This window comes from Primulina tabacum, chromosome 5 (genome assembly GCF_025594145.1).
Source record: "Primulina tabacum isolate GXHZ01 chromosome 5, ASM2559414v2, whole genome shotgun sequence".
Classification (NCBI taxonomy): domain Eukaryota; kingdom Viridiplantae; phylum Streptophyta; class Magnoliopsida; order Lamiales; family Gesneriaceae; genus Primulina; species Primulina tabacum.
The window spans coordinates 9,084,352-9,111,201 of record NC_134554.1 but is presented as its reverse complement, the minus strand read 5'-3'; the positions used below and the strand labels follow the sequence as shown (position 1 = coordinate 9,111,201).

General features: G+C 32.5%; 3 protein-coding genes across 16 annotated transcripts; all 3 read right to left on the bottom strand.

The window, feature by feature from the left end:
* Positions 1-8,349: 8,349 nt before the first annotated feature.
* Positions 8,350-14,795, bottom strand: LOC142546253 (uncharacterized). Of its 2 annotated transcripts, none has more exons than XM_075653880.1 (10): positions 14,325-14,795; positions 14,062-14,251; positions 13,823-13,956; positions 11,292-11,404; positions 10,915-11,038; positions 10,674-10,829; positions 10,260-10,415; positions 10,098-10,177; positions 9,521-9,570; positions 8,350-8,654 (listed from the first exon to the last, which is right to left on the bottom strand). In XM_075653880.1, the coding sequence occupies exons 1-10, from the start codon at positions 14,715-14,717 to the stop codon at positions 8,518-8,520; spliced, it is 1,533 nt and encodes a 510-aa protein (XP_075509995.1). In that variant the 5' UTR covers positions 14,718-14,795; the 3' UTR covers positions 8,350-8,517. The 2 variants fall into 2 exon arrangements, with proteins under 2 accessions (XP_075509995.1, XP_075509996.1); XM_075653881.1 differs by having other exon boundaries at positions 14,062-14,246; positions 14,325-14,716.
* Positions 14,796-17,196: 2,401 nt separating this feature from the next.
* Positions 17,197-21,462, bottom strand: LOC142546252 (uncharacterized). 3 transcript variants are annotated; one of them, XM_075653878.1, is made up of 4 exons: positions 21,016-21,462; positions 20,336-20,904; positions 19,299-19,421; positions 17,197-18,909 (listed from the first exon to the last, which is right to left on the bottom strand). In XM_075653878.1, exons 2-4 carry the CDS (start codon positions 20,837-20,839, stop codon positions 17,599-17,601), a joined length of 1,938 nt encoding a protein of 645 aa, XP_075509993.1. In that variant the 5' UTR covers positions 20,840-20,904; positions 21,016-21,462; the 3' UTR covers positions 17,197-17,598. The 3 variants fall into 3 exon arrangements, with proteins under 3 accessions (XP_075509993.1, XP_075509994.1, XP_075509992.1); XM_075653879.1 differs by having other exon boundaries at positions 21,078-21,462; XM_075653877.1 differs by having other exon boundaries at positions 20,336-21,462.
* An 856-nt stretch (positions 21,463-22,318) lies between these two features.
* Positions 22,319-26,100, bottom strand: LOC142546250 (UPF0496 protein At3g19330-like). Of its 11 annotated transcripts, none has more exons than XR_012820441.1 (6): positions 25,736-26,100; positions 24,758-25,475; positions 24,519-24,655; positions 23,285-24,362; positions 23,101-23,212; positions 22,319-22,688 (listed from the first exon to the last, which is right to left on the bottom strand). XR_012820441.1 is itself a non-coding variant. In XM_075653871.1 (6 exons), the coding sequence occupies exons 4-5, from the start codon at positions 24,604-24,606 to the stop codon at positions 23,296-23,298; spliced, it is 1,155 nt and encodes a 384-aa protein (XP_075509986.1). In that variant the 5' UTR covers positions 24,607-24,655; positions 25,144-25,211; positions 25,304-25,475; positions 25,736-26,099; the 3' UTR covers positions 22,319-22,688; positions 23,285-23,295. The 11 variants fall into 11 exon arrangements, 10 of the variants coding, with proteins under 10 accessions (XP_075509986.1, XP_075509983.1, XP_075509984.1 ...); XM_075653871.1 differs by lacking the exon at positions 23,101-23,212 and having other exon boundaries at positions 25,144-25,211; positions 25,304-25,475; positions 25,736-26,099; XM_075653868.1 differs by lacking the exon at positions 23,101-23,212 and having other exon boundaries at positions 24,758-25,211; positions 25,304-25,475; positions 25,736-26,098.
* Between the last annotated feature and the right edge of the window lie 750 nt (positions 26,101-26,850).

Sequence of the window (26,850 nt, the reverse complement as noted above, 5' to 3'; positions counted from 1 at the left end):
TCCGGGCACCTCAAATCAGAAGGTAAACCGATGTTGGAAAATTTCTTATTTCCAGTAGAATATGTGTGTGAATGTATTAGAAAACCTCGGGTATAAAAATATGTGCGTGAATGTAAGTCGAGACTGTTGGAAATAAAAATTGGGTTCGGTGCATGTGTGAATGTATGGAGGATTTAGTTTCTAAATTAAAAGCTTTTTTTTTATTTGAGTTTTTAATTTTTAAAAAAAAATAAAAGAAAACTGCACAGGTACAGCTGGCGTCCACGAAAACCCTGCACCCAAGGGTGCAGGGTAACAACACTCTATATATATATATATTATTGTGAAGTTTGATTGTTGTATAATTCAAAATTTTTGAGTTATATTTTTATTATGAAACAAAAAATTTTAGTTTTTTTTATGAAGAGACTCGATCCTAATAAATATGTATATCTAAAATTTAGTATTAGTGTAATAAATTATTTTTCTTTCGTTTTTAGTGCTTATTTAACCTGAATGTTGATAGGACGATGAATGCTGTCATGTTGAATTTTAGCTCCATTTACTTAAATAACTAATCAAAGCTAATTTGATAAAAATAAACTACGATATATAGGAATCGTCTATAAATAAACTTTTTATTTTCGATTCGAAGTTTGGTTTTACTTTTTTACTTGGGTTTTTTTTCCTATACGAATAAGAATATTTCATACAAGAGCACTAGTATAATACAAGTAGGAACTTACGAGAAAATTAGGTTTGATGAGGTGTGCCCTGCCTGCGTTTCACGGGAATTGGATTCTAATATTCTAATAATTGCTAATTACTAAATTTTTAGCGGATAAGGTCAAATGTCCATCAATTCTTTTGGAAAATAGTAGATTTTTTTGAGACGATCTCACGAATCTTTATCAGTGAGATGAGTCAATCCTACCGATATTCACAATAAAATATAATACTCTTAGCATATAAAATAATACTTTTTCATAAATGATTCAAATAAGAGATCCGTCTCACATAAATTTTTGCTTTTTGGAAAAAGAATATCATATCCTGCAATTTGAATTAAAAATATGCTATTGATTGAGTTTTATAGCATTTAAATAAGAAAAACACTGCTTATGTTCGTAAATTAGCTGCACATGAAAAACTGGGAATTGATATGATATGTTTCCGGGACTATTTGGAAATGGTTAATTTTTTTAAAAATTAATTAGATTTTTTTTGCTTCTATTCACCAATCCTTTGCTGACTATTTCCAAAATATACACCATATAATTAAAATTAGCGCTAATTAAGTACGCATATCTATTATTAATTTATGTATAGATGCATGAAATATATGTAAAAACAATTAAAAAAAACCAAAGTGTACATATAATATATATTATTAATTTATTTATATATGCATAAAATATACAAAATTAAAAAATCTCGAGAACATGTGTTATGTTCAAACGCTTACAATTAAACCAAAAGTTATAATCTGTTAGATAAGGCTCAATTTTATTTCCTTATATTTGTTGCAGCACAAAGTCATATCCACCTACTTCGGTGCTGATGGCTTCAGCTGTTAGGCTCATGAGTTTGAGGAGGTGCGTGTCTATCTGCTGGTGTTGTTTCATATATGTTAGAAATTAGTTTTATCATTTTCCTTACCGTTGATCATGTCCCTTACATAGACAATATTATCAGTTAAGACATGATGTTACTATTTTACGGTCCACTTAACCAACAAGATTAAATGACGAAACAACAAAATCTTGATACATAAATTTTTTATAAGAAGTCACTCATCTTAATATTACTCCTACTCGATTGACTGAACAATATTCAACTTTCAGTTATCTACTACTTAACTATGCTAAAGAGTGATAATTAATTAATTTATAGGATTTTTTAAAATATAAACATTTGTGAAAATGTAAAATTAAATTAAAATATTTAACATCAATGGATTTTTTGTTGTGTATCTAGAAAGGAATACTTGGCATGTTCTTGTGCTGGCCAACAAATCAACTTAATTAATATCTGTTTCACTAGCTACAACAGGATGCCAGTGCATGCATCTGGAAGTAGTTGCTTATGTTTATGTGTTTCTACGCTCAAAAAATATCACAATTAATGTCAAATTACAAGTCAGTAGATTAAATCATGAATTGAAAAATGAAAATAGAAAATGTGTAAGTTACGAATGGGATCGGATTGAAATTAATGTCGAATATATAACCTAACAGAAGTCTAAAAATTACATCAATTTTATTTCTTGGGACAGAATGCAGCCTATAGACAGACAGGACTAGAGAGTATGCAAGGCAAAGCCTATGGTGGAAAATTGGATTCCCTTGGCATGACGGTATTTAAAAATTTGTGGTTCAAGTTCTTGAAAATCCTCCAAAATTTTGGAAGAGTAAAAGCATAGAAAATTATTGAAGCATGTGGTTTTCTGAATATAACATATAATTTTGGGGGATATTTATATTTATCTCAAATCAAATCAAATGAAAGAAAATCAAATCAAGTCATCAATTTGTGTACTTTCAAGAAAAAAAATATTGTTATTCACGAGTGATGACTTTTGTTAGTCATTTTCTGCCACGTTACTAGTATTTATTTCGATTTTTTTTATATAGATAGATAAAAAAAATTTACAAACACAAATATTATATGTTAATGTATTTCTTTAGTTGAAAGCTATTTTAATGACAAATATATATGAGATGTTAAGTAATTTTTGTATAGATTTCTCATTTATATAGTAATAAAAAGTATCAACGACAGTAATAAACAAAAAATTATAAGGTAAGTTAAGTTGGTCTAAATAGGGATTTATTTTTTAATTAGACAAATTTTAGATCCTAATACAATAATATTTTTTTTCTCTCTCCTTTAATATGTGATAAGTCTGATGAGATGTTGACATTATTGACATTAGTATTTCTTTGGACACATTATATACTTATAAAGTTAGAAAAATTATTTAAACATTTTAATTTTTGTTATTTCGAAATAATATTTTTTTTAAAAATTTTGTTAGGAATGTAGTGATTTAAAAATGAAAATAAAACTTTTTAAAGTGGATAACATAGGTTAATCATATATAAGTTACAAATATATTAAAATAAGTTTTTATGATTTTTTTATTAGATAAAAACTGAATTATTTGTAATTTGATGGTACTAAAAGACCAAAAATAATTACTCTAGGATGTTCATGTCTGATAATATATAGTTTATATAGTAATATGTATAGATATCTAGAAACGTACAAAAAACTAGTAAAAAAATAAAACATATATTTATTATTAATAAATTTTGACAAATTAAAAATCAAAATATATGCTGGACCAGATTTCTAAAATTCTCACGCATATTGATAATAATAATTTAAGAATTTTACGTGCTTTTGTAAGGAAACAAATATGTCATGCATGATTCTAATAACAATAATAAAAAAAGAAATATGTCATGTATGACAACTAGGATAATTACAATTTTTCTGAAATTAGGATAATTAATTATATGAATAATAAATTTCGAAAAAAATAAAACATATTTTCTAACAAACAAAATTCAAACATGGATTTCCGTGTAGTTAAACAGTCCAGAAGATAAGATATTTGTTTTTTTTAAATAAAAAATCAAAGAAAACACCGGATTTTATTTTATGGTATCGTTGTTTGAATTCTGTCCACAGAAACTAATTTTATTCACACAGATGACTACGTAATCTGTTCTGTCTCTATAGCATTTGGTTCTATTTATTGTTATTTTATTTATTAATTTTTTTTATTATTATCTCATGCAGTGTTTCGTAGTCGTAATAATAATAATAATAATAACAATAATAATAGTAAATATTCCAGGTGGATACAGAGAATGCAGTGCTCTTGCTCTCTAACTTCGACATACAAAGGTTGGATTTGTCTTTGTCACCGATTAACTAATATCATTTGTCTTTCTCTCTCACGTAACTACACGAACGAGTGTGTGTATTTGTGTTGTAAAAATCTGTATATGAAAATTTGGTCTGTATTTGTTTGATCTAAATTTGGTCTATAAAAAAATTTATAATTTAACTTCTTGAAACTGGAACAATATAATAATATTTCATCAACTTCTATTAATTCAAAATTTATTTTGTTCGTCTTCATTTTGACTTTTATTCTTTGGAACGAGAAGAGTGTTATGATCTTTACTCGACAAATGAGAGGACAAATAATATCTTCAGTCATATGTATATTACTCACTCTTTTAAGACTAGGACCAAAAACCAGAAATAATGAATTCGGATCAGTCGAAATACATGAATAATTAGCATAATAACATTCATCAAATTTTAATTTTTTTTTTTTAAAAAAAACTAACACTCTCTGATGTATTTGAAAACACTATAATACATTTTGAGGGAGTTATAATTCAAAAAATTGGTTTGACCGATGTAAATTTTTTGGGAAAATCCATCTCCAGTCTTAAAAGTTTTTTTTAAAAAAAAACATTTGAAACTTTGTTTCGACGTTCACGGTTGCGTCCCAAGTGTGTGTTGAAAAAAAATCATGGTTCAGTCCATTTGATGGATTGTCATTTAAGATTTCACATTGATGCACATTAATTTTAAAAATTATGGCGCTTCTTTCTTCATTATTTTCCATCACTATTCTAAAATTTTTTACAAATATCACCATCCAAGCCCGTCTTCGAGACAGTCACATGTCACAAGAATCATCCAATCAGCATTTAATAAAATAAAATAGAAATAAATACCCTTCATTATAAACAAACAATTTACTCAAACTAAAAATAAAAATAAATATTCATTTGGCTCAAACTAAAAATAAAAATAAACAAACAATTTACTCAAACTAGTGTACGTATATCATACACACACGTATTTAAAAATACTTCTCATCTCGTTGTGGTTAGCCCGTATAACTCCCAAACAAACTTTAACACGAGGACTTGCTGTCCATATGAAAGTAGTTGTTATAAGAGTTTATTGTACAAATACGAGCCTATATCAGTGTGGTTAGGCCGGGGGCGTGACACAACCTCCCAACTTTCCAATAAAAAAAAAATAACAGAGATAAATTATAAATTTTCGAGTTTGATTTTGCGATTTATTTTTCTTTTTCTCTGTTTTCTCCAGCGCATTGATATGCATTATTTGGAATGGAACAACTAGATGAACTCAATTATTATCAAGAATGATTTCAAATGTCCAAAACATCAATTTCCCAAACAAACAACTCACCCAACACCTTTAAATTTTATTGTCCTTATGCCACCGTTTTTCCATTTAAAAATTGCTCCAAAATTAATGCACAATAAGCCACGTCGCCGCTTTTTTAAAAAATAAAATAAATTATCTCAGCAAATGGTCCTTAAAATTGAAATTTATACAGAAACGTGCATGGGCTTTTCTCTAATAGGGCCCACGAATATGTCCCAAGTTTTCAGGCCCACTTATACTGCTGCATCATCTGGACTCGGGCTATGTGATTGAAATTTATTCCAAATTATATATTATTTTTTAAAAAATTTAATTCATATTTGTTTCTTTTTACAACACAATTTATATCTTTAACATATTGTGTGCTACGGATAAATTAGTAAAATTAGTTCCTAGCTTTGTTGATCTTGATGAAATTGATTGTAGTACTAATACCGAAATTAGGTGAAATAAAGGAAAAAGAAACCAATATGGACCAATATATCGAATGAATTTTGCTTTTTTCCCCGTGTGTTCCAAATGATTAGATTTGATTGGAATGAAAAGATTTAATTTTTGGCAGTAATTTGAATTATGAACTTATCATCACACCAACTATGTGTATTTGAAATCCGTTATAAATAATATAAAATTGATTGAAGACGAATTTTTAAAACTCATTATTAAATTTATCCAAAAACTTAAATATATTTGATAACATTCTTTCAAAATTATTCAATCCAATCATTCAAAAACTCCACCGAATTTTGCCTTCCCACAGTTGTCTGACATTTAGCTAGAGGTCCGATCCTTTTCATATGATGTATGACTACTTGGGGGCATGCTCGATCGAATACAATGTGTAGCTTATTTTATTAGAATAAATTTTCATTTTCCCAACAGAAAGGTTAAGTTTATGAAGCCGATGAGGCCTTGACCCAATGGTTATTATGGTTGAGACCTTGAGATTCAGACTTGTTAGTCTCAGGTTCGAGTCCCGCTGATTGTCGGTAGTTTTATTAAATTATTTAGGTAAATTTAATTGTTTCTTTCTACTTTCTTTGTCCGAGTTAAGCAAGTATCGGGTCCATGCTCATATCCTATCAGTAGTACAGATATTTACATTAATTTTTATAGTTTGGAACAATATCATACTTGTACTATTAAAAAAAATATTTTCTTAAAATAAGTATATATTTCAATTTAGTAAACCATTTTAATTTTTTCCCCTATCGATATGTGGTTGGAAATACAAATTTGTACTTGGTCTTCGGTGAAAATCTCTTTCAGCATTTTTTAAATGGTTGGATCCAATTTGAAGCAGGAAGAAATTACTAAATAAAATTTTAAAATGTCATTTAAAAAAAAAGATAAAAATTTTTTACAAACAAATTAAGTTGCCCTTATTAACCTAATTTGTTTTTTGGAAGAACCATTATCCATACCCTGGACAATTACAAAGTTATGAACGCCCACTTGGCCCATTTATTTTTAATTAGAGCTGTCAAAACGGATTTGATATGAAGTTGTCGGCCTTGTCACATTGTCACGTAAAATAGATAGACAAAAACTTGTATGAGACGATCTCACGGGTCTTATTTTGTAAGACGAGTATCTATTTGGGTCATTCATGAAAAAATATCACTTTTTATGCTAAGAATATTACTTTTTAGAGCATCCACAATTCGTTGGGTGTTTAAACACCCACCAACTCATCAAAAAGCATGGGGTCCACTGCCACATAATCATTATAACAACATATCTCTTTTAACCACATTACTTTTAACATTCAAACTCATTATTTATGGATCCCACTGCCACATACTCATTATAACAATATATCTCTTTTACCCACATTCTTTTAAACATTCAAATTCATTAATTAAATATTTAATATAAAAAAATAAAATATATGTTTTTTTTAAAAAATCCGAAAGTCAAAATTTGAATGAAAATTAAAAAAAATTTAATTTTTTTTTTAAAAAAACCGAAATTCAAAATTTGAAAACAAAATTAAAATAATTCAAAACACGTGTGTAAGCAAATCAGCTATGATTTTTGAAAATCCGTCGCTAATAGCAATTGTTTGAACGTCCCACACCCTCTTTCATGTGAGTGGGCGTTATAACGCTATAACGCCCACTCACATTGAAGAGTGGGTGTCTTTATTGTGAATATCGGTAGGATTGACCCGTCTCACAGATAAAGATTCATGAGACCGTCTAACAAGATACCTACTTGTCTAAGTTGGATTGGTCATTTTACAACTCGTTAAAATACGAGCCATCTTGCCCCGCTACATAAATTAAACAGGTTGAATTCGTCATTTTTCAACCGACAAAAATGACCCGTCGGCCTGTAATAATTTGAAGGAGACCACGTGGTTTTTAATAATCACTAATTCAAAAATTTGGCAAAAGGAAAGATTCGATTTCGCATGGGCCTGGATTGGAAATTGAATGAAATCTAGCCGATTCACTATAAAGTCCAAAAAAGTGGCTATATATTTATATTATAAAAAAATATGGTTGAAGGGTGAGAGAGTCATTTTACCCCAGCCAGGGACCAAAGAAGATTAATGGAGAAATATTTATTGAAACCCGATAAATATTATTACACATTTCCTTAAACTAATGCAAATATTATTGATTATGTCTCTATTATATTTAAATCTTACCCATTTACACAATTTTGACATTATATTTGGTATAATTAAATAAATAATGTCATATCAATATATTCTATTAGAAATTGCAATTTCGGTCTTTATTCTCATTACGTTTCTTTTTATTTATGTTGACAAATTTAGATTTTAATCTACATTTTTTATTTGAAATGTTAAAATTTTTCCCCTGATTTGGTGTCGTCTCTACTTCATATAAAGTATTTCTATATAAAAAAAAAGACTAAAATTGTAAAATAAAAGCAAATTTTTTTAAAAAAATTTAAAAATACAAGAATCGAATTCAATTTAGAGAAAATAGTTGAACAAAATCGTAAAAAAGCAAAAAATAAGTTTTCCTATATTCTAATATACATAACAATTAATTCCTTCAGTCAAAATGAAACATGCACATCAATAACATTACTGGAAGCAGTTTTGTGTTTAAAGGAATAAATGCATATTATTACATCAATAATTATAATTATTTAGAATCGAAGTTAGATTAAAACCCGACCAAATAATAAACACCACTTATCCATACAATTACCTCAGCTCGGAAGAATTATTCAGTGTCTGATTGAAGCCAAATTTCGTGAGGTTCCTCAAGGATTTAGATTGAAGTTGATTTGGTGTGTGTACAAAATTAAGTAATACAAACGCATTGATTAAGAAGAAAGATCAGCCAGAGTGTGATAATACTGAGAGATCCACTTTGATATTATATTGACTTCTCTTTTCCTCACATGTTTCAGCCACTCTGGATCTTCACTCGTTGAGAATCTAAGGTCCACGTGATGTGCACCTAACCAATTTTCATATATATCGAGATCAACTCAATGATAGCACCAATCAATTAAAAGAATCATTTTTTTGGTATTCTAATTTGTCAAAAATTGTATTTTAATCCTATAACATTGGTTTTTGGTCCTATTTCAACAAAATACTCACGTGACGTCAAACACACGATCAATTTTTAGACGTCACGTTCTACATCAGTATTTTCTGGTGTCACAACGTCAGTGTTCAAACGAAACATGAAAACCAAGAAAAGACAAAGTTACAAAACTAAAACATAACGTTGATTAGTCAGATGATCAAAACAGAAAACATTACGACGCAGACGACTAAATCGGTTATTTCCTAGCATAAACGTCCTGTTAGCCAAATATATTAAAAAAAATTAAAATTTTATGAATTATATTTCTAAATGAAACATCATTTATCATAAAACAAACATGTACCCAAAGATACATGGACTCACACACTAAATTAAATGAATTTTTTTTTTTTTTTGAGATTTGATTACTTTTTTTCATAGTTATTGTTCTCTTTTGGTCTCTCTTATTTATGATGCGTCGTGAAAAAGGTTTTTTTTTTTTTTTTTTTTTTTTTTCCCTGACGTTAATTCGTAGTTAAAAACTAAGGAAAAAGGAACACGTTCGTTCTCGGCCAAAATCATAGGTTTTCGTCTCCATTGTTTGGGATCAAATTAAGCTGTTTTGGTCCCCTATTGGTTTGGAGTAAAACCGATTTGATCCTCATTCTGTTAATTTCTAAAAATGATAAGTTGGATGACCATTCCGTAAATAAGACGGAAAAAGTAATTAAACCAAAATTTGAGAATCGTAATTAAAATTCGAAACCTTGTATATGTGTAAGTATACTAACCTTTTTTCTCCACAATAGCAACTATAGTCTTAGATATATCCTTCAACACCCTGCCATTAGAGGAGATGGATATATTTATTTACCTTATTTCATTTAATGCATGAAGATCTAATCTTAAAAAAATAACCATATATCGATCCATCCATAATTTTTTTTTTAGAAAAATGATTTCTGTCTCACTAAAAAGACATGGTCTAGTATGCAATAGTCTATCTATGAAAAATAATATTTTTGACATAAAGATTCATAACTTTCACTCAAATGAACATGTAATACACAATATTTCTTTATAACATAATTGACAAAAAAACTCATATTTTTCTAATGAAATTAATACTTTGGACATAAAAAATCATACTTTTGTAGTGATTAATAATACTTTGAACATAAAAATTAATACTTTTGTGAGTTGGATCGAGTCGGAAATCCATATCACAAAGTTGATCATGCGGTCGTATATAAGTTTTGTATTTTTCAAAATATCACCCTATAATGCAATACATACAACGATTAAAATAAGTAGCCAGCCTAGAGCACATGTATGCACAAGTAGAGTGCGAGAGAGAAACAAAATTACCCTCCACCACTCCACGGATCCCTAAGTCCATTAAAGAATATGATATTGCTTCCGAATCGCTTCAGAACTCTGTGAATATGCTATAGGATCGATGCACCGCATAAGTTAGGAAAAAAAACAAGCAAAACAATTTTTTTCGTTAAGTTTGGCCAGGATACTCACGTGGCCTCCGAATTCGATGGGAACCCAATCCGGCCTGGGATCGATATCGTACTTATATTTGCAGTATTCGATTAGATCGATGTAGCTGTAGTTTGAGGCTGGAAATATACTATCTTCCGTGTTCCCATCTGTTAGCAAAATCATCTCTGTACATGCCTGGAGTTCAACATGTGGATATTTTTTTAAAGTTAATTTAAACCCACTAAGGAAGGAAAATATCCAACCACGGGAGAGATCAATCTATGAAAAGATTTCTAACATTTAAGTTTTTGTAAGAAAGGATTATTAAATTTATAAAAAAAATTATATGAAAATCATATAATCCAACTGGTGTCGTGTTCATGTCATAAAGAAAATAATGTCGCGGCTGGTGTATCATGAAAAAATTCCACGAGACAGAATATACTCCTCTACCTGCCATGTCCAACCGCCGAGCCCATGGGGATCCGAATCATCGTTCAGGTCGAAACACGTGGCATTACCAGTGTAATTGTAGTAGATATTCACCGCAGCATATATTTTATCAAACGTGTTGTTCCCCAGTCTAGGATCATCAATCGCTTTGCACATCTGCGATTAATCCACCATTAAATTGACAATTTTCTTCCTCGTTATATGTGTGTGTGTGTGTGTGTGTGTGTGTGTAAATGTTTACCTGTTTGACTGGATAAGCAGGCAATGGATTGAGGAAATTGGTGGGAGTGGGATAATCCGTCATGGCTGTGTAAGTGAGAGCTGTACCGATCCAGCTTTCCAGAGATCCTGCAGATATATAATTTCTGTAGGGAACAAAAGCATATGATTGTTAATTAAGTGATCTTCGTGAAACTAATTACCAAAATGAAATTTAATTCCTATGCTCCAATTCGCAAATGTATATAGTATAATTGAAGCTTAATTTTTGTTGTTCCACGAATATATCTTACACATGATTATATCCATGTATATTTGTGTAGTAAAAAATATATATGTGAATTGGAGCAAAGGATTTCGTACTGAAATAGAACATATGATTGTTATTAGTGTTCTTACTTGCATATTCTGAATGACTTTCGGAGTGTTTCCAATCCACCTGGTTTTGTTGCCGTGTCTTGGATTTCTTGCCATGATCCTTTGATCACTTTGTAACAATTCTCACTCTCACTCTATTTTTCAAAGTAAGAGGTGGGAAGTGAATATCAGGTTTATGATTTCAACTTAAATTTTTGGTTGCGTCCCATAAAATGCTGACATGTTTCATGATAGAAGTACTCCGTCACAAATCAGATTACATGTATAAAAGAACCTAAATATTGTACTAAAACCGAATTTTGGCAGCAAATACTCCTGACTCCCAGATATCAATTATTTTTGGACACCTCGATTGTTGAACACTAAGACAGCTCGTCGAAAGCCGGAGGGTGAAAAACAACAGGCTCAATTGAAAGAGAAGAATTGTCAAAAAAAGTAACCATAAATGAATGAAGTTGTCTTGCATTTTATGTGAAAACAATTAAAAAATTCAATGAACAATGGATCCTTTTTGCCAAATAAAAGCTTGCTTCCGAACGATTCCAAATTAAGAGCTCAATAAAAAAAAAATTGCTGTAAAATTTTATCAGGACAAAAAATACTCAGGTTGGGAAATATCATCGCTTATCCATCATTTATTTTATTTTGTGACCATATATTTTATTTTATCAGGACAAAAATACTCAGGTTGGGTAATCTGTACTTAATTATGCTTTGCGATGGATTAACAATGGTTCAAATCCGTTTCCATATATGGTCCCCGAGGATCCACTTTAATTGATCTAGAACCATTGGATACTCAACTAAGGTTGCTTTCAATCTTGAATATGACATTTTTGACCTAATGACCAGTACCGCTCAAATACTCTAAAACGCACATGGGATGCATCTTTTATGATTGAATAGGCATATATATATATATGCTCAAATATCCTCTTAATACAATTTTTTAAGGCACTGTGTATGGTATAAACTCGAAATTAGTTTTATACGAATTCGAAGTTTGGATAAATTTTTTTCTCGAGTTCGACTTGAATTTGAGTGCAAGTTCGAATTTAGGTCAAAAGATTCCAACATATATATCCGTGAACTATTCAATTTATTGATTGAAAATAAATATCTTAAATAATTAAAATATATAAATTTAATATTAATAAAATATTAAGACTCACGAAATTCAAAAAAATAATTTAAACTTTTTTAGTAGGAAACAATTACTTTTTGGGGGACTGGCTCGTTACGCCCCTCATATTCATGAGTTGAAGTGAATATATGGGCATCTCCAACCCTGCGTCAAAATGACGTGAAGCAGGAGAGAAGCTCCAAGCACCTCCCATTCCCTCTGCGCCATATTTGGCGCAAGGGAACCCCTGCGCCAATTTGGCGCAGGGAAGTTTCTTTTCTTTTTTTAAATTTTTTTGTTTTTTTAATTATAAATTTTATTTATCTAATAATATGATATTATTATTATATTAATTTAATAATTAGATATATTTAAATAATATTTTTTATTATTTTAATAATTAGATATTTAATAATAAAAATTAAAATATTTAATTATATAAATTTATAAATATAATTTTAAATAATTTTATAATTAAATATCTAACACACAAATATTTCATAATAAAAATTAAAATATAAAAAAATTAATGATAATTATATTAGAAAATTTATAAAAATATTTCTAGTTTTTTTTATTTTTGACATTTTTAATTCTCGTAAATATTATCAAAAATAAAATTATAATTATAATACTAATATTAACATTATTTATAATTATATTGTTAAATTTATAAATAAATAGTAAACAAATAGAATATTCTAGGAATATACTTGTTACTGTAAGATTTGAAGTAAATGAGTTGTAGATGAATGTTATATTTGGTGCAGAAACTGTACTATTTTGGTGCAGCAAAATAGATTTATGAGTTTGAGATGGCTTAACACGAGATAACCCTCGAAATCACCGTGAATCAGGAGAAACCTACATAGATACGATATTGTTATACAAGTGGGTCCTCTACGTTCTAGTATTTTCTGCAGACTGCTATGCCTATTTCATATCACATTTCACCAAAAAAAAAAAATTGCAAAATTGATCAAAAGTTCCATATTAGTGTAATAAGTTGTTTTGTTTTGTAATTTTAGTTTTTTTTAGCGCATGATATCAGATTATTTTTTAGCGGAAAAAACCTAAATATATAAAAGAAACCAACTTATCTAAAACCAAAATTTGACGACCTAAAAATAATTTGAAAAGACATTTGTTATATATTTTATGTAGTTATTAAATACTCGTGCATATCATATAATATGGTCATTCTGTGTTACATCAAGAGTGTTAGTTCCGATGTTTTTTTATATAAAATTCTCGCACGAACATTTGAATTTAAAAAAATGTAAGATCAATCAATATTTTTTTTTTAATTAAGATGTTCGTGCCAAATTTTGTATAAAATGCACATAGAATAACTCCTAGTGTAACAGAATGGAAATAATAAACAATGCAACGTGAAGTCTTTGAATTAAAAGGAATCAAAGAGCCTTACCCTAAAGTCTTGAGTGATGATATCGTTGAAACTATAAGCAGAGGTGATATTATCAAAGTTGAGGATTGGTGCCGAAGATGACAATGCCCCGATAGCAACATGAGGATATTTCAGTCTAAACCATGCTGCCAACACTGCCAAAAAATCACAAAGAATTATTCAATTAATTTAACAACACCCATGTGTAGTTTCCAAATCCCAAAAACAGATCAAATAAGAATTCAAGATAAGTGTCATACTTCCGCCATAGGAACCCCCGAACACCACCACAGGAGAGTCAGTTGCTGTCAAATTCTTCTTCAGATCAATAATAAGGGTTGCATAATCTGCCAATGCCTGTGTTGAGGATAGATAGCCGAGCGTTGTCGAATTGGAATACGCTGTTTCTTTACTCCCCCCATAAGGCATGGATTTCCCATAAAATCTGTGCTGAAAACATGGAATTATGCATGAATATATATATGTCACCGTTCGGAACCAGGAAAAATTCTTGATTTTTTACCTCAATGAAAACCAAGAGTGCTCGAAAATGTGGAGCAATTTCGAACATGAAACCGGTGTTCTGAGCGAACCATTCGATGTCGCCTTCGTTTCCGGTGTAAACGAAGATGGGAGAGTTGTTCTTAGCTCCACCCCAGTGCTTTTCATTGATCAAATACCTTTGCTGGAAGGTCTGGTAGCTCTGAGGATTGTAGTTGAAGTGATCGAGTATTTGGGAGTAGAACTTCTCTGTGTAAAGATTAGTGGTTTCGGTGGCGAGATTGAGGTGTTCTGGCTGGATGATTGAAGAAGGGAAGCCATGTTTGAGATTGGCTATGGCGGGAGAAGGTGAAAAGATCAGAAGGGAGAGTGAACACGTGAAGAACAGTAGAGTGAGTGTCTTTGGTTCTTGCATCTGTGTGGATGGAGGATTTGGCCCGGGAAGGCCTTCGTGTTTTAGTGCGGGGAAAAGTGTGTTTTTTGAGAAGTCTACAAGACAACTCAAAAGTTAGTCATTGGTAGCTTTGAAAAGTTGACTTGTCGGTAGTGTGGAATCGGATTGGTGGATAGAAAGGGCGAATTCTTTTTGGAAAAAGGAAATATTTTGTCTAAATAATTAGGAAAAGTTACAAAAATTGTCAAATACATTCTCTAAGTTTCGGGTTTTTCACATGACATCAATTACATTAATTATAATAAAAGTTATGTCAACAATATTCGATATTATGCCAACAATATCAAACATCGTATCAACACTATGAATAAAATGGTAAAGCGGCAAACGATCGACCTAAAATTAGTATCAGAATCAAGGTCAAGAGTTCGATTATTATGGATTGTAATAAATGCAATTATTAAGATGAAAATTGTTGGGATGTAATAATTGACATCTTCTAAGAAAACGATCGAACCGTGGTATTTGAATTATATGATTTAAAAATATTTGAATTATACGTTACCACAATGTTGGGATGCAACCAAAGTCCCACATTGGAAGATCTAGAGAAAGATCATGAGTTAATACAGATGGAATGATATCTCCATTGGTATGAGGCCTTTTGGGTGGTTCCAAAAGCAAAACCATGAGGGTTAAAACCCAAAGTGGACAATATCATACCAGTGTGGAGATATCCGGATTCCATTGGTCCTAACACACAATCTATAAATTTTGATACAACATCATACAATCAACTCTTTTTTTAAAAAAAATTACTATCTCATTTCCAAAAACACTGCGTACCATACACGGGACAGTTGTTTTTTATTTATATATTGGATTGTGTCGTTATTATTAATTTGAATTCTCAGCCAATCAAGTTCAATACTTTTCCCAATTCTTTAAAATATAGATTTATTGCTGAAAATTTCTCTTCTCCTCCCCAAATACATCCACATATGTTTGTTGATGTAATGCATGTGTACAACACGATGTTGTACACAGTAGAACCGTTGGATCATGTTGATTACAAATAATGTTGCGTACAACACATCCAAACTAGAAATTAACGAGGATTTCATTGTAAGAACAAAGCTCATGATGCTCAAAAGAAGGTTATTGACATAAAATTAATTGTGTGCGGAGACACATAAAATAACGTCAATAGCTCCCTTAAGTTTGTTTTTTCTTCCTAAATATCACAAATATGCCTATAGCAAAAATAGGGCCACTTTCAAATGTAGGGATTCTTTATTTTTATTGTATTAAATTTTTTCATAAAAACAGACAATGATTGAAACATTACATTTAATCTATTGTTCGAGTTAAGCAGACCAATTCCATATACAATAATAAATTTGTTATTTTATTTTATAAGAGTAGTTTTTAGTCTTTCCCGACCAACCTAATAATTGGGTATATCGAAAGGTTGTAACATGGTGAATTGGATTGTTTTGTTAGTCCACACTCTAATTGTCATCTTCTGCTACAAAATTGACTTTACTCTCCAATAAACTTATTTTATGAGATTATATATATCGTGTAATCATCGAAATTCGATCTTTCCTATGTCTAATATTTTATGGACCATTTTTATTCAAAAAAAAAAAATCTTAAAATGAGATTTTTTTTTAAAAAAAAATGGTGATATTTCTTCATAATGCTTGATACATGGCTCAGCCCCACAATTGGACTGAATTATCCTCGCTTATTTTCGAATCTTTTATGATATCTCAATTTAATATGTTAACACAATCGAGTTTGGCATTCTTGTGTGGAATAAAAAATGATTTAAGTATAAATTTATATACTTTTAATATTTTACTATCCAAATTAAAGCGAAGAGATTTTTTTTAAAAAAATTGTACATAATAGAAAGAAATTAAAATATTTTTTATTGTTATGGATCGTTTTAATAAATTTACATTGAATTTTTTTAAAAATATTTAACATATGAAGTTAAGAAGAGGGTTGATTAAGTTCTTCGTTCTTATTATTTGAGGTCAAATCAGTTTTGGTCCTTTTTTGTTTGAGATGTGTTTAAAGCCCCACAAGTAATTAAATTTTAACATTTGGTCCTCGATGTTAAACCAAAACAAATTCCAAAGAAGAAAGGCCAAAATTCATTTGATTCTAAAATATGGGGACAAAAACAAATGGAGGGAAAAATTCATATATTATTCAGTGAAATCCCGATTTGTCTGATACATTCCAAATAAGAAGGATAAAAATGGTATTATCCAATAATAAAAGATAGTTATATTATAGGAAAAGTAGAAAAGATTAAACCTTTATTATTTGAAAAGTAGAAAAGGTTAAACCTAAGGATCTTTTGCGTTATATACAGCACAGATACCAAGAAACACATTCTGTCTTCATAGCAGACAACCTCAGGGTTTCAGTTCTTGAACTGCTCTAAGTTAGAAATAAGCATTACTTTGATGCTATAATCACAATGTAAAATATAACTTGTGCTTTATGTTGTTTCAGTGAGTCCGCACGAGTAAAAATGGGGACCATGATCGGCTAGAAAGCGAGACTCGCAAGTGATCACAGAGAACTACTAAAACAGCCCAACTTGTTTTCAATATATGCTTATGTACAACCACCATTTTCCACACTTAAATTAGCATAACTTCCTACAAAAAGGCTTTTTCGCCCATAGTTTCAGCAGTAATACTAATAGTTTTGAGGTAGATTGAGTACATGAGGAGAGTAATGGATAGCTATGGAAGTTATCCATTGTTTTTCAAGAACCAAATAGATGTCAACTTCGTGAACAAGAATGTAACACCCTCAAGAATTTTAAAATTGTTTGAATTCTTGAGTAGTATCGGAAGACGTAATGCAGCAGAAAAAATCACCATTTGGATCTTCTAGTACTCTGGCTTTCCCCTCTGGCATCTGACATTCTTGATTTTGAACTCGTCATTTGAATGGCACGTGATTTTTCCTGAATCGTACAGTAAGGATCCCGCAAAGACCATGGTTGCTCATTTTGCTGGGATGAACTGTGGTAGTCTCTGGCCAGTGGTAACTTAGAACTTGATAGTGTGTGAGGTTTGAGACCCTTGCTAGATTTGTGTCTATAAGTATCATCAAGATGGCTTCTGTTTTGAGCTTGTTTGTCGAGTAGATATCTTGCCCTGTCTACACCTTCACCCAAGTATGGACCACTCGCATCTTGAATGGCAGATTCAACACAATCCGACACACTCCTTTGCATAGAACCACTCTTCCAAGCAACATGCCCAGATACAGAATTTCGAATCATGATTTCATCCTTAACTACCAATTTCCTAGACTCACGATCAACAGCAGAGCCACGAACCCACTTGTAGCCTTTATTATTGTTATTATTATCCGTGTTCAATTCAATAGAATGAAGATCACTGTCTCCTGTGTCTTCTTTACTCTCTGTAAGATCTTCTAGTACTCCATTTCCTTCTTCTTGCTCATTCTGATGAGAACCAGCTTTAGTCTTACTCAAATACGTCCCATTCTCAACTTCTTTGTCTCGTTTTGTTCCTAGGAAACCTTCCAATTGTTTCCTTAGCTTCTTAATGGCAGAACTTTTCTCCTCCAATTGATGCTTAGACTCAAATGATTTAACAGAATCCCGTTTTAGCATTTCTACTTCAGCCCTCTCCTCGTCAATATTCCGAGCCAATTCATCACACACTTGTTCTGTAATTTCTCTAGCTCGTTTCTCGCTTTCCAACTCTTCAGCTGCCTTCAAGAATGATGCCTTAGTCTCCGCTAATTCTTTCCCAAGCTTTTTATTCAAGCTCTCGAGTCGCCTCCGTAACTTTCGCTCTATCTTTAGTTCACCAGCAATAGACTCAACCGCAGCGTCCACAGCTTGCTGTTCTTTACTTTTCCATGATGCCTTTTCTTCAGCAAAATACTTAATGAGATGATTTACCTCTCTTTTATCAGAGCGATATTCTTGGATGAAGTGATTAACTCGAAGACGAGCTCTCTCAAGCTCAGCATGAAGGGCTGAGATTAGAGACATGCTAGATGAAGGTGGATCTGCACGAGCCCAGATTCGGTTGATGATTTTTAAGAGCTCTTTAGAAGTGGTCAGAGCATTACTTGCGTCCTTTAAACCGTTCCTATTACCACTCTCTGATCCACTTGAAATCAGGGCTCGGGATTGATTCTCTATCTGAAATTCATCCTTACATGTGAATGTTCCAATAGAATTTTCAAAAGCCTTATGTGAGTTCCACATAAACAGGAGCAAAAGGGACAAGAAAAGTATAACTATTACTGGAGATGTGAAAATTCTTGATATTCGATTGTTTTTGGATTAATGGATTGGAAGTCAAGGATTTCAAAAGCATAATAACAAATCCATTCATTTATTTGGATAAATCCATTTGGCAAGGATTATAAAACCACGACTAGTTATTTTTTTTGAAGCACGGGAGTGGATTGCAAAATTACGTAAAATAAGAAGTCATTTCAAGTCTTTCCTTCAAATACTAATAAAATCCAAATCCTCTAATCCATATGATAACTAAATATCAATTATCAGGCAGGAAAAATCCTTACCTCCATGAAACTGGCATTGCTAATAGAATCAAGAGCTCCCACATTTTGGTCTATGGACCTGAGCCTTTGTGAAATTGTCGGGGTCCTTTTCTGATGACTACACGATCCAGATCGATCAATTTTCTAAAAAGAAAGAAAGAAAATTCATTTCAACAGAATATTGTAAATTGAGGAGTATAAAACCAACAAAACAAGGACGGGGAATTGAAGTTAAATACAACCTGTCCAAATTTGACATTTACTGTATCCTCTGAAGAGCATAAACTTAATGAAACAGGCATTATTTCTTCTTCGGCCCACTAGAAATAGGCATAAGACCATTTGAGGCATGGAAACATGGGAACCCAATCAAGTTAACATTTTAGACCCGAAAGTTTTTCGACATACCAAAAGCTATATAGTTGATGGTGATGGCGAAATTCAGATCTTTGAAATCATTTTAGCCCAACATCGTATTTCAATTGCAGTGCCACATAAACAATTACACAAGAGTGCAGGATGCTCCTCAACAAATCTTATGACCACAGAAAAATCGATATGATGGCCAAAGGTTTGTTTAATCAAGCAAACATCCAGCTATTAATTTCCTCGACAATTCATATTTGAATCCAATGCAAAAATCAGTTTAAAAACACATCACATAACCGATCATTGAAACAGCATCAAACAAATTTACCATCGCAGTTGTGTGGAAATAAGGGAGTAGCTCGAACCTAGCTAAACACGGGAGTCATCTCCAAGCTATGGCAATCCACTCGCAAACAAAAATTCTTTCTTCCTTCTTTAGACTAAACAGAAATCAAACTTATAAAATGAAAAGAGGTCCTATATTTTCAATAAATCCAGAAACACTAATGAAATTATAATTTGATCCAGAACCTAAAGAGAAGTGAGCAAGGATCTGAAGAATCACAACAGAACATATCACCTTACACGCCACAATGTTGTTTTCGACTTATATAGACCTTCAAGAAACGAACATCCAAATCAAATTAACATACATTTAAGGTATAAAAAGCAAAGTATCAGCATCCCACCTCCGTAATTGTCGGGCTGTGTGACGGATCCAACAAATGTGAAGGCAAATATCGTGATCCCAAGCGCAACCCCCATCCAGGCTGCATTTTTTCCCTCTTAGATACCGTCTTTACCCCATCCGTCTTCCGATGCTGCTTTATCATCTCCAAATTATTCTCACTCATTTTCGGGGAAGGCATATCATTCATTCCCCACAGGGTGGCAGCAAGCCTTCTTGCTGATACAGGCTGGGTGGACTTTGCACTGTGAGAATACTTGGGAGACTCAATGCCGCTCCTCAAAGGGGTAGTTCTCCATACGGGCACTGGCGTGGTGGATCTGGATCCTCCATGCCCGATACCGACCCCGGGTCGATTCTTTCCCACCAAAATGGCTCGCTTATTCAATCTGTAATTATGAACTCTAGAAGAAGTAGATGAAGAGGATGAGCATCCCCTTTTCCGGATCTTGGTGGGCACTAGCCGCCCCTCCATTATCGCACCTCTACGCCCTTGCCTCGGCATTTTTCACTGTTTACTTAAAACTACAAGCAGATCAAGATTTAAACTTTCGGCTTCAATGTCCTTACCTGTCCCCGCAAGTAAAAATTGAATCTTGTGAGGGAATAAGCACAAAATCCGAAGATACTAAAGACCCAAATCAGAATTACAATCAAATAACCAAGAAAAAGAGATCTTACAAATTTTGGTCATGGAAAACCTCGGCATTACATTATAATTAACCAAGAAAAAGAGATCTTACAATTCTTGGTCATGGGAAAACCTCGGCATTACATTTCCATCAACATCGTGAGTCCTGTGGTCTGATTGTTACCTTCTTTTGATAATCTAATATAAGAAAAGGACAGCAGATTGAGATAGACTTAAATTAAGGCCGGTCAGCATAAATTCTCAGTGGGTACGAAATGGGTTGGGTTCAGAATCTTTACAGCTAGAATTGTGGTTTAGAATGGATATTAAACCAATTGAATATCAGAGAGGAATTAAAAACGAGGAGGATGTGGGGATCATTGGATATGTTTTTATTCAAAATGATGCGGAAAAGAAGAAGAGCACAATTCTTGATTCGACTCCATTTCCCTGTGCACTCACAGTACTGTGAACGAAGCGCGTGGTACATACCGACAAAGCGGGAGGTGGATTGAGGTCAAAGTGACTACGTGTCCGAAAATGAGTGCCAGAATGTCTTTTTGTTGTTTAACTTTGTTGGATTAGTCTAAATCTTATCTCTGTCTTGGAATAAATAAAGAATGTTAAATTAAACTTCATAGTTTTATTGATGAATACAGTTTAGGTTTAGTCAAATCATAACCGTTGATTATATACATCATCACAGGAACAGAAAGATTCCATGCTAAGAGTGCTAATTATAGATGATATTCAGGTTGTGCATTATTTTTAATGATTTGAATTGAATAATAACTTTGATCTATAATTTTTTTAAAAAAACGATGAGTACTCGCTACTCCCATTACATCCACTCTAATCTATATCAGAGTCAATATTACGTGTCCAATTCACACAAATTACTAAGTTATACAAGATATTACTCTATGCTACGTTAAGAATGTTTCTCCAACTATTTCAATATCATTAGACATTTAAACTCATCACATTTTTATGCAAATTGATATATATATTATTAATCTAATAACTAACTGTTAATTGATTTAATATATTTGAATTATATTATTCGCACTTTATATAAAACAACATACACTTTCAAAATCACTAAAATAAGATGCTGAACCTAAATGGCAAGTCATTAGATATTATAGCTTCTAACCTTACGTACTGTCTTGTAAAGTCAACACGCAACATGTAAAAATTATCTATCTCTAAAGAAGTTGAAACAAAATACCCACAACTAAGACCCATTCTTATGTACTAATTTATTCAAACAAACATCTACTTATTTATCCTTCAACAGTTACCTGACGATCGCCTCAGAGCTCAAAGAGAGCTTCTCGATTGAGCATAACAAGTAAAAGATCTTGTTCCATTGAAAAATCAGTAATACATCGTAATAGATTAAAATTAACAAAGACAATCAGATGATTATTCAGTCCATTTTCTGGGGGAAAAAGGGATCTCCAAAACCTGACATGAACCTTGACTTCTATATATCAACAGAGAGAAAAGGTCAAGGTAAGAAATCTATGATCCAATATTGGTGAGAAAATGCTCAAAATGCCACTCCTTTATTCATATTACAACCATTAAAACATATTCAAAACAGCAAGAGCCATATAAGGCTTCAGGCCATACAGCTTTCTTGCAGCAGGTTGTGGATGCCAATATCAATGGATTTTGTTTCCTCCTTGACGATTCCATCAGGTGAAAAGCGTCCAACCTGAACAAGCAAAGGCATTAGAGCAAGCCATTGTAAATGTATGGGCGAGTGTGGGCAAATCCATGTGTTGGTATAGGGTGAAAATGAATCAAGCAGACTCAACGAACTGTTGGAGCCTGTGTGAAGAATATTGTACTCGAATTCAATATTATTGAACTCAAACCTCATTTGAATATATCTGGAGTTGGACTCTAAGCCTAAAATATTTGATTCGGTAAAAAACGAGCTACTTGCGAGCTATAATAATTAATATTTGTACATACATATTTACAGTTACATGAACCTGATTGATGGTACAATAATTCGAGCCATACTTACTAGAGCCTGACAACCAAATGCATCGAGCTCAAAATATAACTTTCTTTTGAGTTGAATTTTCAGCTCAAAATGGTAAATTTTTCTAGATTCATACCGATCTACAAATAGGTTAAAAAGGTTCCAGCTCAACATCGAATATGAAAATAAGAGGATTATTCAGTTTGATTCCTTTCCCTAGAACCACTATGTCAGGTTTCTTGTAACACCTGCAGAAGCATGAGTTATTGTATGGATATGATCCTATGAAAGTCTTAATGCTCAAAAAGGAATCAGCTTACTCGGTGACAAATCAGCCAGGATGATGATTTTGCTGCGGATGGATCTCATGGAAGAGAAGGGACCTGGCCCGATTAATAGCGGCAAAACAAAGGAACAAATGCTCCTCGAGATCTACTAGCTGCCGCAGAATATTTGCACGGTTTCTCCAAAACTGTTTTGACACCTCCTGGACCCGATACCGGTCCACACCTCTCTCCAGCGCCATGTGGACCATTAGCTTGTCATTCTCAAGAGCAGTATATAAACGATCCACAAGACGATCTATAGTGTCTAGATCATTGAGAAGGAAATAAGCTCCCTTTGCTGCAGCATCCAGTTGAGCTAGGTGGACCATTTCCTTCTTAGTCACATAAGATGTAAGAATTGCAGGGCATATTGGGCCTGCAACAAGAGCAATAAGGGCATGGCTAGCTATTGCTATAGCCGATACGGCCACTCCAACACCTACTGCAATCATACACAAGGCGGATCCAGTAGAGCAGTTACGGATAAGATGGACCCTCGACTGTGACTTCTTGAGGCGTTGATTGAGCTGATCTTTGAGCTCGGAGAAGCCTTGATGGATATTGTTGAAGTTGAAGAAATCAGGAGAGAAGGGGTTTTCGAGGTGGTAAAATTCGAGAAAGATATTAAATCCCAAGTTAAATTGGGAATGAGAGAGGGAGTAGGAATTAGAATTAAACTCGAGAGGGAGGTCGTCAAGGAAGTCATGAATAGGGGTATAGAGGAGGCGAGCTTGGTGTACACTCCGATAGAGAAGGAGGCATAAACGAGATGTATTTTCACTGTGTTCAAAGTAGGTGGTAATGAGTTCAGTAAGGGGGTTGGGCTGAATCAGTGAAAGTGTCTCTATAACATGCTCGTGGCTTGGTCGAAGAATTTGTTCCAACAAAGGAGGTTCCTCGAAATATTCCACATGTTCTATGCCAACATATCGATCAAAAGAGCTATTGCGGTCAAATATTCTTCGAATCTCATTATAAGAAAATGTTTTAATCGCAAGTGTGTATTCTCGACTGAGGTTAACAGTGGGGGAGAGTTGGACACTTGATGTTGGTGTATTATCTGCAGAGCAACCTGAATACCAAAGAACGATATACAATAATGGGCAGGCACAGAGAATCCCAAATGGAGCTTTCTTTTACTTCCGGTGCTGCATTTACTGACAGTTCAAGCAGGACTTGATTTCTATTATATTGCTCTTATATTTTCTTCAATAAATCAAAACTGTACCTTGACAAGCCGGAGATGAAATATGATTATTTTCTGTAGGCAGTCGTGGAGGTGGCGACGTCGGTGGTTGTCTCGAACAAGAAAGCATTGAACTCTGTCCTTTGCTGCAGGTTGGCTTGTAGAATGAAGATTCATTTCTGTGCAACAAATGGATTTAGTAATCCAACCAAACAGAATAACCAGACACAACAAACGAAAATCTAATGCCCGAGCGCTCAATATTCTTCCTATAACCTTACGTCAAGTGACAGAGAAGAAGTCCATGCGATAGATATGACAAGATAGCCAAACTAATATAACTGATGAATGATATCTACACCAGAAAACCAATAAGATAAAATCACTGCTTTTGAATACATAATCAAAATCAAAATGCAGCAAATGCATTACATATTAGTAACCAAACAGGAAAGTGTTTTCTTGTCCACGTTCTAGTGACAAAAGACTTGGTGCACAAAACAAATATAACCAATTTTTCACTCCATCATACAAGTTCACATACTAGGTAATAGGTAATTCTAAATATTTCACCAAAAAGTAGCAAAATTGATACCAGCCAATAAGGCTATGTAGAGGTTCACTTCTAAACGCAAAACAACTCAAGTTACAGGCAAAATATCATTACCATCGATCAATGGGCACGTAGCTAAAGTTTAAGGGAGCGGGAGCAGACCAAGTTTTAGAATCCAATGTCTGAATGAGGAATATGGAAACCGTATCAACACATCATAATACCGCATATCTGGCACAAGGATCACAATAATTGGCAATGTGAGTGAAATCACCTCTAGTGAGGCTGAAGCTGAGACCAAGTCTGTCCAACTTATACAGCCACTCTCTTGGATGAACTTGCTCTATTAGAACAATGCTCATTCTAGACATAAAAAAAACATTTTGAAGAGGGAAATTCTCGATCGAAAGCAGGTGACGAACAAAGGTGGCGAGTGGCAACCGTTGCTTCAAACACACACAAAAAATATTGAAATTCATAAATGACTTTCCGACAAGTAGAAGTTTTGCCCACAACAAGCCAAAATTAAAAAATCAGACGATGAAAAGCCGTGAAAGGTATTTAAGAACTCGAAACTTTTAGCTAAGCTCGTGAACTTAAACACTAAAACCAAGTCAAAATAAATCCTAACAAATTCATACCGCTGGAACACCACAAAAGATTTCGACTTGCCACATTCAACACACAAGAAATCGAACAAACATACCCTATAACATCCTTAAATCAAAATGAGTCCGGACATTTTTCACCGTAAAGGTTTACAGCATATGAATTGTTGATCTACGCGTAAGAAAGCCGATATCTGTAGTTTATTTAAATGTTAAAATGTAAGTCGGTTACGTGTCCAGGATTCAGTCTTCAAGAAGTTTTCTGAGTCGGGCTTTGACGAACTCTTTGCGGGCCTGCGCTCGGGCTTGCTGAGGCCCGATGTTGGCAAACGATAGGTGGATTCCGACAGAGATGAAGGCCGCGCCGGTGAGCAAACCACACACTGTGAGGGCTAGCTGCTTTGGAGTCGGCTGGTACGAGTACCGTACCATTTTTTTTACTGTTTAATAAACATTTAACAGATTGATTTAGTTCCAAGTTTACAAATTAATAGCCATTTTTTGTTAGGCTGACGGAATTGGTCATCCAACACTTATTAAATAATAAATACATTAATATTGGAAAAATAAAACATCAATACATTATTCTTTTAAAACAGCAATTTTTCCTTTTAAATAAAACATCAATACATTAATATTGGAAAAATTAATAAAATAATAATTTTAAAACAAACCTTGTATAAAACTATTTTTTCATTAATATCATAAGCTAATAAGTATCTAAATCCATATATATATATATATATATATATATATACTATTATATGATTCTTTTGTTGTTTGTTTATTAATGAAGTTTAAGTTTATTATTATTTTGTTTACACAATATATTTTAGTTGATTAGTTAATACAATAAATATTATTTAATTATAACAAAATTTTAATATGAATTTTTTAATACTACTACAATGAATATCAGACATTGGTAAAACACAATTACTTTTTTTATATAATTAACTAAATTAAAAATATTACTTTTTATACTAAGAGTATTACTTTTTATTGTGAATATCGGTAGGGTTGACCCGTCTCACATATAAAGATCCGTGAGACTGTCTCACAAAAGACCGACTCAAATAGAAATAATATCATTCAAAAGCGAGATCTGGAGATAAATCAATCCATTGGCATGTTTGCTTCCCACTGTCATCCTCGTTTTAGACCCACAAATCTTCTTGGCCGGCCTTAAAAGAAAAAAACGTTAACAATAATA